This window comes from Pimephales promelas, chromosome 11 (genome assembly GCF_988280905.1).
Source record: "Pimephales promelas chromosome 11, fPimPro1.hap1.1, whole genome shotgun sequence".
In the NCBI taxonomy this organism is placed as follows: Eukaryota; Metazoa; Chordata; class Actinopteri; order Cypriniformes; family Leuciscidae; genus Pimephales; species Pimephales promelas.
This window is the reverse complement of record NC_142779.1, coordinates 21904217-21916602: the sequence shown is the minus strand read 5'-3', so window position 1 is coordinate 21916602 and position 12386 is coordinate 21904217. Positions and strand designations below refer to the sequence as shown.

The 12386-nt window shown below is 37.8% G+C and overlaps 1 protein-coding gene across 1 annotated transcript in view; it reads left to right on the top strand.

The window, feature by feature from the left end:
* The window catches only part of kcnh5b (potassium voltage-gated channel, subfamily H (eag-related), member 5b), a 49696-nt gene extending 42517 nt beyond the window's left edge, over positions 1-7179 (top strand). Inside the window, exon 11 of the mRNA XM_039651984.2 lies at positions 5160-7179. Coding sequence (XP_039507918.2) covers positions 5160-6179 — 1020 coding nt within the window. The 3' untranslated portion in view covers positions 6180-7179. The remainder of the gene's footprint in view (positions 1-5159) is intronic.
* The last annotated feature ends 5207 nt before the right edge of the window (positions 7180-12386 follow it).

Genomic DNA, 12386 nt, shown 5'->3' with positions numbered 1-12386 from the left:
ATTCTAAAGTCCTTTGAGGTGAATATGAATCAGTTCATTTGAAAATTTTGAACCGTTTCATTGCTTAGGATCCGTAAGAAATTGCATAATGGCTCTGCCCAAGACTGAGTCTGAGTTCTCTTCTTCTGCCTCTTTCTTCTGACAACAAAGTATTTACAGTTTTTTATATATTTCAGCCTTGCACCTCTTCATGCAGTAATTGTTTATACAATATGCCTTCTGGCAATGTTAATTTCTCTGATATTACCATATGCATTCCGCAAATCTGAATATGCATATACAAATTTGCATCGTGTCCTTTCCGCAAGAGGGTTCATGATTACAATGTCATTATGTGGAGTATTTCATCTTTTGCAGCATTCAGTGTCATTTTCTTATTGAGAATTACAGAATATGCTGTAAATCTTCTCAATTTTTGTTGGTTGCATGTACCTTTGGACCACCACAGTATTAATTGGGTTCATGTTGTTCAGGTTTGTTTGAGTAGAGCCTCTTTTTTAATCACTCAGATGCTCTCCATGCACTAATTGCTTAGGTTATGTCCTCTTACAACATCATCAAAGAGATTCTGCCTTAATTTCAACCTTTCTCTGAGGACTCTTGTCACAGCACATGAAGTGATAAAAAAACAATGATGATAATAATAATGCCTAATAATATGCCGTTGGTCCTGCCAAAACCACACCAAGACTTTAGCAGCAAATCCTTTCTGTAGGTTGCGAGGTGGAGCTGTAGTGAATCAAGCTTTTTTTGTCCAGCACATCACAAAGCTGCTCAGTTAGATTGAGGTTTGGGGAATTTAGAGGCCAGAGCAACACCTTGAACTCTTCATTATGTTCCTTAAACAATACCTAAACAATGTGTGTGCAGTGTGACAGACAGCCTAACAATGGTCCCAGCATCCCTGTGCTCCCTATGGCCAGTTCATCCCTGACTTGTTCTTTATCAAACCGTTTACAGATATTGAAGATGCGAATAAGTAATTATTGCCTTGATAGAGGTCAGAAGAATTAGGTTCTAAAGAGCTTTCATCGCTCAACGTTATTAAAAACAACACAAATGCCCAAAGTTCCCTCCATGATCGGAACTCATTAACAGGTAATATGCTATAATTAGATGAAAGGAAAAAGAGTGACATCTCTCTCTTTTCATACAGATAACATAAACTTGGAATATTATTTTTTTTATATAAATGACTTCATTTAAAAGAGAATTTCAGCTTCATAATGAAAAATCTCGTGCCTGCATGACAAGTATTTACTTATTTACAGTTCATTTTCGGACGGGTTTCAGAATGAACTTCACTGACAGAGAGTCATTTTCTTATTGAGAATTACAGAATATGCTGTAAATCTTTTCATTTTTTGTTGGTTGCATGTACCTTTGGACCACCACAGTATTCAATTTCAGACGGGTTTCAGAATGAACTTCACTGACAGAGAGAAGGCAAAATTCGCATCATGTTTATTTTTCTTTATTTGACAAAAAGCAGAACAAAAAATAGACACTTAATAGGATCTATTGATGCACAACACTTATATGTAAGATCAAAATCAATATTAATTTGAGTCTCTTTTGCACTGATAAGGAAAAGAAATTAGCTTGTTGCGCGGGCGCGATTGCCGACCACAGAGGGTTAACGTGTGTGCGTGCGTGCGTGAGTGTGCGTGTGTGCATATATAAATATACATGTAAAATGTTGTTTCTTTGGCTGGATTAAATGTCTTCTAGTACAATCGATTTACGCCAAAAAAACCCAAAACATTTTGTCATAGAAAATTCTAAATGATCTGGGCTGGATTTTACAAAAGCAGCATACGCCTAAGTAGATCTTAGAACATTTGCCACCAATGGTCTTAACTCACAATGCTTTTGGGAAATGCAGCCCTGGTCAGTAATGATTATTATTTTTCTTGCAATTCCAGTTCATGATGATTTTAGTGCAGAAATTACAAACTTTAAACTGTTATGCTTGAGAATTTTTGACTTGTAAAAACATTAAGGTCTATTTAATTTAATAATTAAAAGCATAACAACCTGTTTATAGTATGTACTTAAATGGGTTATCAGAAGCTATTCTGTAGACCTGTTTTGCCTTGAGTCTGACATTGTTCTTGTCTTTTGCAGTATCTTGAGAGAGAGACAGACAAGTAAATGTATATAATCAGCTGAACTAAATGAATCAAGCACCACAAATCAGTTTCAATAAAGAATGTGATGATTTTCACGTGGAGAAAAAGTGGGATATGCGAGAGACAGTGGGGGTGAAAGAGATCAATGGATATATAATTTAAGACAATCTACAAGCATAGATAATCTACGGGCAGGCAATGGCAAGACACAGAATGAAACGTTAGCGTGACGTGCCGGCTCTAGAGGAAAATAAAACATGTATAATTTAAACCTTTCTTTCCCATCACAGCACACATTATTCATAATACCCTTATGGTGAAATTCCCACATGTTAAATGTTTAATTTTATACTAGAGCAGCACTTCTTTTATGATGCTGATGTAACTATTTTATGTTCAATATTTAAAGGACGGTATTTTACAATTAAAGCCCTGTTTTAAGATCGTTTCTGATGAAATAGAATGATTAAGATTGTTTTTTTAGACAGATGCTGCTGTCCCGAGAATTTTTGGATTCTGTGGTAGCACCCCCACAACTAGCATAGGTGCACAGGAACAATCCTTCATAAAACGCATAAAACTTTAGTGTACAAAGACGTGAAACTCACCTTATCTGGGGTGTTCACTGATATGCACACAAAAATCGCTTCAAAAGATGCTTTCCAACAGGTGTTTTACCATTCGTTGTAAAACTGTAGACCTATTTTACCGAACGCCTCACAACCGCACATTCTTCCGTTAAGAGCTTGAATAATAGACACTCCAGCCCAGCTGGTGGCGATAATGCACCTTTGCCAATTGCAAGCAAACCACTTGTATAGTGTAGCCTACGATACCGCGACTGCATAAGACTACAGAAAGAATACAAACAAGCCCATTTCCGTTTCCGGCGGCGGAGTAATACCGTACATCACAGAACACACAATACAAGTCAATGGAGTTGGACAAAAACTACGATAAAACCTGTTGGAAAGCATCTTTTGCAGCGATTTTTGTGTGAGCATATCAGTCAACACCCCCAGACCACTCGGTGAGTTTCACGTCTTTGTAAACTAAAGTTTTATGCGTTTTATAAAGGTGCACCTATGCTACCATTGTGAAGGTGGGGGGGGGGGGGGGGGTGCAACCACAGAAACTGAAAATTCTCCGGACAGCAGCATTTGTCTAAAAACAGTCTTAAAGGATTAGTGCACTTTTGAAAAAACTTTTGCTGATAATTTACTCACCCCCATGTCATCCAAGATGTCCATGTCTTTCTTTCCTCAGTCGAAAAGAAATGTAGGTTTTTGATGAAAACATTCCAGGATTTTTCTCCATATAATGGACTTCAATGGGAACCGGATGGTTCAAGTATCAAAAGACGATTAATAACTGTTTCAGATGCAGCTTCAAATGTCTTTAAACGATATCAGACGATGAATAAGGGTCTTATCATGCGAAACGATCGGTTATTTCAAAACTTATTCCAAAAATGTAACTTTTATAAGGACAAATGCTAGCCTTGCTATATTCTCTGAGGCGCGTTTGTAACGTCACGTAATACGTAATTACGTTCAAAAGGTCACGGGCGACGTAGCCGGAAGTACAGAATCAAAATCGTCCGACATCGTTTTTTTTCCTTTTAATTCCTTTTTTTGTAAACGGTGTTTGAGTTAGTTTGCACGTTCAACCTATGCGTTCAACTTGTAAACACTAACTCTGTACTTTCGGCTACGTCGCCCGTGACCTTTTGAACGTAATTACGTAATACGTGACGTTGCAAACGCGCCTCACAGAATATAGCAAGGCTAGCATTTGTCCTTATAAAAGTTACATTTTTGGAATAAGTTTTGAAATAACCGATCGTTTCTCATGATAAGACCCTTATTCATCGTCTGATATCGTTTAAAGACATCTGAAGCTGCATCTGAAACAGTTTTTAACCGTCTTTTGATACTTGAACCATCTGGTTCCCATTGAAGTCCATTATATGGAGAAAAATCCTGGAATGTTTTCATCAAAAACCTAAATTTCTTTTCGACTGAGGAAAGAAAGACATGGACATCTTCGATGACATGGGGGTGAGTAAATTATCAGCAAAAGTTTTTTCAAAAGTGAACTAATCCTTTAACCATTGTATTTCATCGCTCCCCGGGCGGGTTGGCGCAAAGGAGGCGTGTGTCGGCGCAAACAATCCCTGGTGCTATTTTTCAGTTCCAGAAAACAATTGCGCCAATGACCAGGAAAAAAAAAAAACGGTCTGAAGTCAGTGGCGCGTTGCGCGTACATTCAGATCCTATTTTAAGCGTGCATGCTTGGCCATAATACAGAGTGTGAACAACGCGCATACACTGTAGATGATTCTCTCATCTACACAGATGCATTTTACTTTTTGCAAATGATACATTATTATAAGGAAAAATATATAAACATGAGGGAAATTATTGTTGTGTTCATGACAATGGGAAAAATAGGCATAAAGCTTACACATTTACCCAAATTATCATATGCATGTTTAACTGAAGCTAATTTGGGTGGGTTTGTCTCATCCCCAATGTCACTTCTCTTTCTTTTACGGCCCTGACGAGAACATCGATCTTCTCGGCTGTGAACCGATTGAAGCGTGCCTGGTAAATGCGCCCTTATATTAGTATTGCGCCACGGAACAAGCGCACCTCGTTCATCATGCTCTTAAAGGGAATGTGATATGACGCTCTTATTGGTTTGTTTCCCGTTACGCCCAAACCACACCTATGAATAATGAAGCTACTCTAGACCAACCCCTTTTAGATTTGCGCCAGGCGCAAGAGGCATTTATCCCGCCGGTTAAATAGCAACAGCGCCGGGATCCGCCCACAAAGTTACTTGCGCTTTGACACTTGTGTTTCAGATCGTTAAAATAGGGCCCCAAAAGTCTTTAACGGAATTCGGTCAAAATGCAGCAATAGTCTATTTATCTTAAAGTGAAAGTTTTATGATGATTCCAAAATTTTTGCTGATGCCTTTTCCAATCAAACTAATGGTATTTCTTATTGTCTCCATATTCAGTTTATATTCCGTAAAATCATTGATGTGAAGAAGGAGGAAGAGGAGAGGCAGCGCTCAAAGAATGAGGTCCCACTCACCATTCCGGTGGACCACCCGGTCCGAAAACTTTTCCAGAAGTTCAAACAGCAGAAGGAGCTCCGTAACCAGGGTGCTTCAGCCCAGCTCGACCTGGAGAAGAATCAACATCTACAGCAACCCGCACGGATGCCAAAACCACACACCTCCCTCATGCAGAACTCGCTGCACGCGGTTCAGAATGGATCAACTAGCAGCTTGGTCACTATCTCCCAGATCACACCCATCCAGAACTGTCTGGCCTACTCTAAACTGGGCGACTCCATCAAGCAGAACAACCGCGACATCATGGAACTCAAACCTGCTGTGGCCAGCGGTGACCAAGTCGCAAACCGACTCAAAGTGAATAACACAGCGCGGACCAAGCCCGCAGGAACCGCTCGTGGCTGGATGAGACTGAAAAACAACATGGCTGCCCCAGGTTCATCTCCAGATGAGGAGAGGAAAGAGGGATTAAACAATGCAGCTAAGGCCGTTTCCATGGAGCACATTTCACCAGAAGTCAAAGTTCAGATAGAGAGTGTTGAGGTGGTGGGAGAATCCAGGAAGAATTCTCTCCGCAAAACGGACTCTTGGGATAGCGGCCTGACCTACAGTGACCAGAGACTGGATCGGGTTTCGGAACCACAGAGCCCTGTACCTGGACTTGGTGGAGGAGAAGGACCAGCCCGCCATTTTTTCCCCAGTGGCGAGATCTCATTCCTGGCCTCGCTGCAGGAGGCCAGGGTGGAGCTGCGGACTGAGATCCAGGCTCTGAACAGAAGGATGGTGACTTTGGAAGAACGGATTGGACAAATTCTCAGGCTGCTTTTAGAGACTTCAACGGCCCCATCTAGTGAAGACTCAAATTTGAAAACACATAAACCCAAACTCAAAGCACAGGGCAGCATCCCAGAGTCCACTCTCATTACAGCAGATTCTGAAAAGGATGAGGGATCGCCATAAGACATTTGCATTCAATAAGCATTTGTTGTAGTATCACTGTTTTGGTGCATCCACATCTGGCTTCTATACCTGCAGCTCATAGAGGAACGTCCTAAATAGGAGCTTGGTTTGATTTTAGAGGATAGAGCCGTCAGGTGAACATCTGTACGGGAGCAGGAGTTGGTTTCTTGGTCAAATTAACTGCCAGGGACTCTAACCCTCTCTGAGTACCTTGGCATGTACTGCTAAATACAAAAATGAACGGATTTCTAATTTATAGTGCTTTAATGTTCAATCAAGACTTTTGCACACTGAAATAAAACAGGAACTATCCTCAACTAATCCCTTCTTTTTTTTCAGCGAGAATTTGTATATGCCTATATTCTGCATGTCCAGCTGGGTTCTGGCTTGCCAAAAATGTACGACCCTGATGATGTTGAATTATTCGAATACAATCGAAATTATATTTAAATGCTTGTATATTATGCAGTTAACTGCATGCAGATCTATTTATTCTCACAGAATGCTTATTTTCAATGTCTAAATGAAAGAGACTTGATCGTCTTGATTTCACCGTAATGTACATTCAGGGTTTTTAACAACATGTAGCATGACAAACCACTGAGGAAGAATGTGTCTTATTTGAAATATTTCACGTATGCATGAATGACTTTCACGGCACGGCACTCAAGAACTTTGCCTTAATGGACCTTAACATCACTCTTGAGATAAAGCTGAAGAAGAAAAAATTGCATTGGTTATCAGTGTAGGAAGTGTCTGTATGATTGTTTTTTTTTTTTGTTTTTTTTTTTTTTAATTTTAACTGCAATGTGTCTTTTTTTTTTTTGGACAAGTGGGGATTTTATGCTGTTTAATTATGTACCACTCAATGTTATTGGGGGTTGTTTTATTTTATATTGCACCAATAGCAGCTTTTGGTGACTGCAGCTTCACCATTGCATATCTATCAACTGTACTATATGCAACCTTAATAAAAAATTGTAAATAAGTGTATACAGTTTGAAGGATCAGCCACAATATTTTGTTCACATATGCAAAATAACATGATTTGTTTATCTCTCAAAACAAAGTCTCCTTATCATAGGACTGGAATTCCCAGAGATGTCCTCACAAATTGAAAGATCTTTAGTAAATCAAGTCCAGTATGCAGACCAGGACCCTACAATAACAGTAAACATGGAACTAAATCTCATAAGGATCCCAAAGGTATTATTGGATTTCTTTTCCCCATCTTTGAGCTTCACTTAAATTATGAGCGCATTATAGACTTTTATATTGTTTATATTGACTATCAAAGAATCCTGAATAAAATGTATCACGGTTTTAATTTTAAAGAGACCATTTGTTCTTTTAATTGATTTATTGCATTTAAAGCTGCAGTCCGGTGTTTTTCCTCTTTGTCGCCATCTCTGTTCGAAATCTGCAATTGGAGGCATTCGAGGAATTATCAACTTACGTTATCTTACGTGAGTTGTAACTCCCTCAACACGGCACAGTGTGGAGAATGTGAGGCTGTCAGTCGGTCTGAATACTGTCATTCAGAATCACAGATTGTTCTTTTTGGAAGTATGACCAACATAATATTTTTCACCGGAAAATAACAAATGAACTAGTGAGAAACATCCACTTTTGTTCTGGTTCTTAAATCGCGCTGATTAAATCTAACAATCACTTATGAGTTATCATATCACGCAAAACCGTGCAAATTATACTTTGTTTTCAAATTGTTAATGTTAACAACGCCAGCATTGCGTGACTACATGCAATGTTGCTCCGATATTATCCTTGTTTTCGCATGGGTCCGGTTGCAGTCTTTTTTTTCTGTAGCCACTCTGAAGTCCGAACGAAGTCTTGCATTTTACAGCGGGTGAATTTGTTGTCACTGGTGACTGTCGTTTGAACCTTTCTGGATCCGGCATCAAATTGATAAGTTTAATTATATCAAATGCAGTGAGAAAAGTCTATCACACACAATATGGCCTACTAGCCAAGACTCCTCCTTTATGTGTACAGATGTGACGTAATGATGCAAAGACATGCTTGAATCTCCCATGGAAATTAAAAACATTATTACAAGCTTACCGCTTTGAATCAAACTAAGGCAATCAGATTGTTTTGAATTTATGTATTTTCTAAAATATGTATTTTGGATAATTTTTAACCCAAAAAATTTAACCTGCAGCAGCTTTATAATAACGTTGTTTAAGTTTGGAGTTTTTCCAGCTTTTATCAAAGTTTCTGAAAATGTACTGAAGAGGATTTTTTTTTTTCAGTTCGAAAAGTAACCTTATGTGTTTTTTTCTAATACATCCAATTCTTTTAATTACAGGTTTCATGTGCCTTGTCCCCCTGGTTGTTTCCAGGCAGCAGAGAGTTAAAACTTCCTGCACAGGTTAAGAGTGCAGCTCTGTATTGCGGTCCTGCTGGTTTGATCCTGTTCCCTAGAAAAGAAAGACAGATGAAGCTCTCGGCTGAAGTCAGTTTTCAGGTAGCGGAGCTGCAGTTTTGCATCAAGCCCTCAAGATTCTGTTATTACAATCCATTTATCTCTTACTCTTTGTTTTTGCTGAACTGGCTAAAGATCTGGAATAGGTTTGGTTTTGCCATAGCAAATGTGAAAAAAAAAGTGCTTTTATATTCTCTTCACCCACACACAAACACATAAATGTTGTTTCATGTATTCAAGTCTATTTTAGGAGTTATGTGCGTTTGTGAATGAGAAACCAAAGGGTTGGTGCTGTATTGAATATAACATGGGGTCTGCCCTTTGTGTACTAAGGGGTCCTGACTTTAGCTGGTCTTAAGGTCTAAGTTGAGGTTTTTAGACAACATTTAATTGGGAAAAGCCCCATGGGTCAAGAGTTTTATTGAGATGGTTCTGTTGGCGTTTGCTGGAAAGTACGGTAACATCATTCTGCTGCTCAGTCTTTCTGCATTGACAGCCATTCTAAAGTAGCTTGCAATTAAGATGATTGGGAATTATCAGATTCTTATTGATCAGATTGTCCAGATATCAGACAATTCTATGTAGCAAGCTTCACACAAGCTAATATTACAATATCCCATGGCCTTAACTCTCTTTTGAAAGAGCGCACTGAAACTGCCTGAAGAGTGTAACCTTAAAGGGACTATTCACCCAAAAATGAAAATTCTGTCATCATTTGTTCACCAATATGTTGTTCCAAACCTGTATGCATTTATTAAAAAACTTGAGGCTGAGTAAATGTTGACAGTGATTTGTATTTTTGGGTGAACAATCCCTTTATTCACGGGTTACGGGAATCCCTTTGCTTCCCAGAGAGCATGAAATAGGAAAGTGATGATAAAATTGCAACCCTTTCATTTGATCCTGGTTTTATAGTTTTATAATTTTTTATTTTTACAATAATATAGTTCAGAATTTTGTGGACTAAATCTAATTAAAAATTAATTATAAAGATATCTCACTGTCCAGTGTTTTTTTTTTTCTATCGTAAAACTAGTTTGTATGTAAGCTTGTTTCTGCCACTGAAAAAAAAAAAAAAACATGCAATTTTTAGGGGAAAAAAGTCAGAATTGTGAGGTGAAGTTTCAATTATCTTATTTCTTTTTTATTATGTGGTGGGAACAAGCTTAAGTAGATTAGTGACCTTATAGTGCAGATAAAAAAAAAGACTAAAAATGAACATGAAGGCGAGGGAGTGAGTTGTGTAATAAGACTGAACACAGTGTCTCCTATATTTTTCTCTCTAGCTTATATTTAGAACCTCGCTCGGTTGGATCTGTACCTGTCAGCTCACACGCCTCGAGTCATTTGAAAGAGCCTGTCATGTCCATGAGTTGGGCCAGATTTAGAGTTTGTTTGTTTGACAGTTAATTGAATGGAAGAGATTTGACAGAAGGGTAATTTTGGTAATTAATCTGGGACAAAGGCAGCTTTGGGGGAGGTTTGACATTTCTGGGAATGCTGGTGCCAACATTACCGTACTGTAGCAACAAAATTGCGTTGATCAAAAGCCATGATGGATTATGGTCCTACCAGGCCCCCGGGGCCCCCGTCTCTTTGGAGGGCCCCTCTTGTACCCCCACACACAGATTTTGCCAGGGACTTAAAAAGGGGAAAATGGTAAATCGTTATTACAAGTTAAAATAACTGAAACCAAAAGTTAAGTATTAGCTTTTAGCTTCTCTTACTAAAATTTTACAAACTTTTATAGTAAAAGTCTGCATTTTGTCTCACTCTTATGAAGAAAAAACTACATTTACCTGAACATTTGACCATAATATCATACTTTAAATGGAAATACACTTCCATTCAAGTCTCTTATGCTCACCAAGCCTGCATTTATTTGATCAAAAATCCAGTAAAAAAAGCAACATTGTGAAATATATTGACTTTACTTATTAAAAAGAAATGTATTCCTGTGATGGCAAAGCAAAGCTGAATTTTCAGCACTATTACTCAAATCTTCGGTGTCACATGATCCTTCAGAAATCATTCTGATGTGCTGATTTGATGTTCAAGAAACCTTTTTTTATTATTATCGAGTTTGAAAGCAATTTTGCTGATTAGTAGTCTGCAATATCTTGAGAAATTAAGCATATATATATATATATATATTTTTATTTTACATTAAATGGCTATTTTTGATCAATAAAAAATAAATAAATAGTAATTTAAGCACATTCCTCACATTGTTTCAACTTAAATTCAAAATAACTCAATTTAATGCCTAACCAGCTCAAAATATCTTACTTTTGGTGTCTTTGCTGACCTCTATTGCATTTTTAGGTTTGTACTGAAGCATTACTCACTTTCCGTTCTTATAGGGGATCAAATTGACCTTTGAGTGAAGGATTTGTTACTTTTTAAAATTTCAACCACAAAACTTGAAAACTTTAATCCACAACATTGTTTTAAAATGTGTATTCTTGGTTCAAGTGCAACAAAAGTCATAGGGCCTTGGACCCCTCTGATGAACACTTAATTTTATTTTATTTTATTTTTAAACAAGTTTCGGGTTTGACCCAAGGGAAAGATAACGGTTAATTCAATTAAATTTTTATTTTAGATTGATTGATTGATTGAAACTATATTAAAGTGTTGGCCCTAAATGAAATTTCCAGCATAAAACTGCTGAATTTGACCTTTTTGAGGCATTACACACCAGAATGTAAAAGGTAAATAATAATCATAATCACATTGTAATGCTGCTCAATATGATGCCAGAAAAGGAGAGGGAAATTTTTTTCTCATCATTTTCACATTAGTGAGGTTTTTAAATAATTTATCTTGCAGGGACTGCTGGGACATGTGCACTCACAGTAATACAGCTTTCTGAGTCTTTAGTGCTGCAGGATGCTGATGGTGAGAAAAATATTCTCATTCTCATGTTTTCATATGTGTGTGATCAGCAAATGAAACAGATGCTTAGATGCAGGGTTGGATTAAATATATGAACAAAGTAAATACACAAAAAGTTTACCTGGTTGGCCTGAGTAGGAAGAGCCAGAGCAGGTGGTGTGGTATAATACAGCATATGACTGTGAATAACTGTCAGAGATGACTCAGTGATTCAAAGGGCAACATTGAACAGGTGGTTGGACCCCATAATGATACATCCATTAGATCCACAAACACTCACACACACATATGGACATAGTCACAAATTTTGCATCTACCCTTTGGAACAAACGTATAGCAAATCTGGAAAAATAAGCACAAAAAAAAACAAAAAAAAAACGTATTTTGGTTTGTTACCCAGCTTGCATGTGCGGACATTTGATTATGTTCTAAATTGCCAATGAGTGTTTAAGATAATTTATTCCTGTGATAGAAAAGCCGAATTTTCAGCAACATTACTTCAGTATTCAGTGTCACATGATCATTCAGAAATCATTCTTATAATGATGATTTTCTGCTCCAGAAACATTCATTTTTTGCTACTGTATGTCACAGTTTGGGTTTTGTGTCTTGTTTTTGTCTGTCATGTGATTCCCTCTTTGCCATCTGCTGGTCAATGGTTCCTAGGTGTTTCTTATTAGCCAAGCCCCTTGTTATCTTGTTTGCCTGTGTATTTAAGCCCTGTGTCTAGTTCAGTCTTTGTGAGTTCTTGTAGTTGTTATGTTGCCTGTAGCCTTGTCCCTGTTCTATGTTCCTGAGTTTCTGTGGTTTATCTGTGTTTGCATTTGGATCCCGCTTCCTCGATCTTTGCTGCTTCATAACAA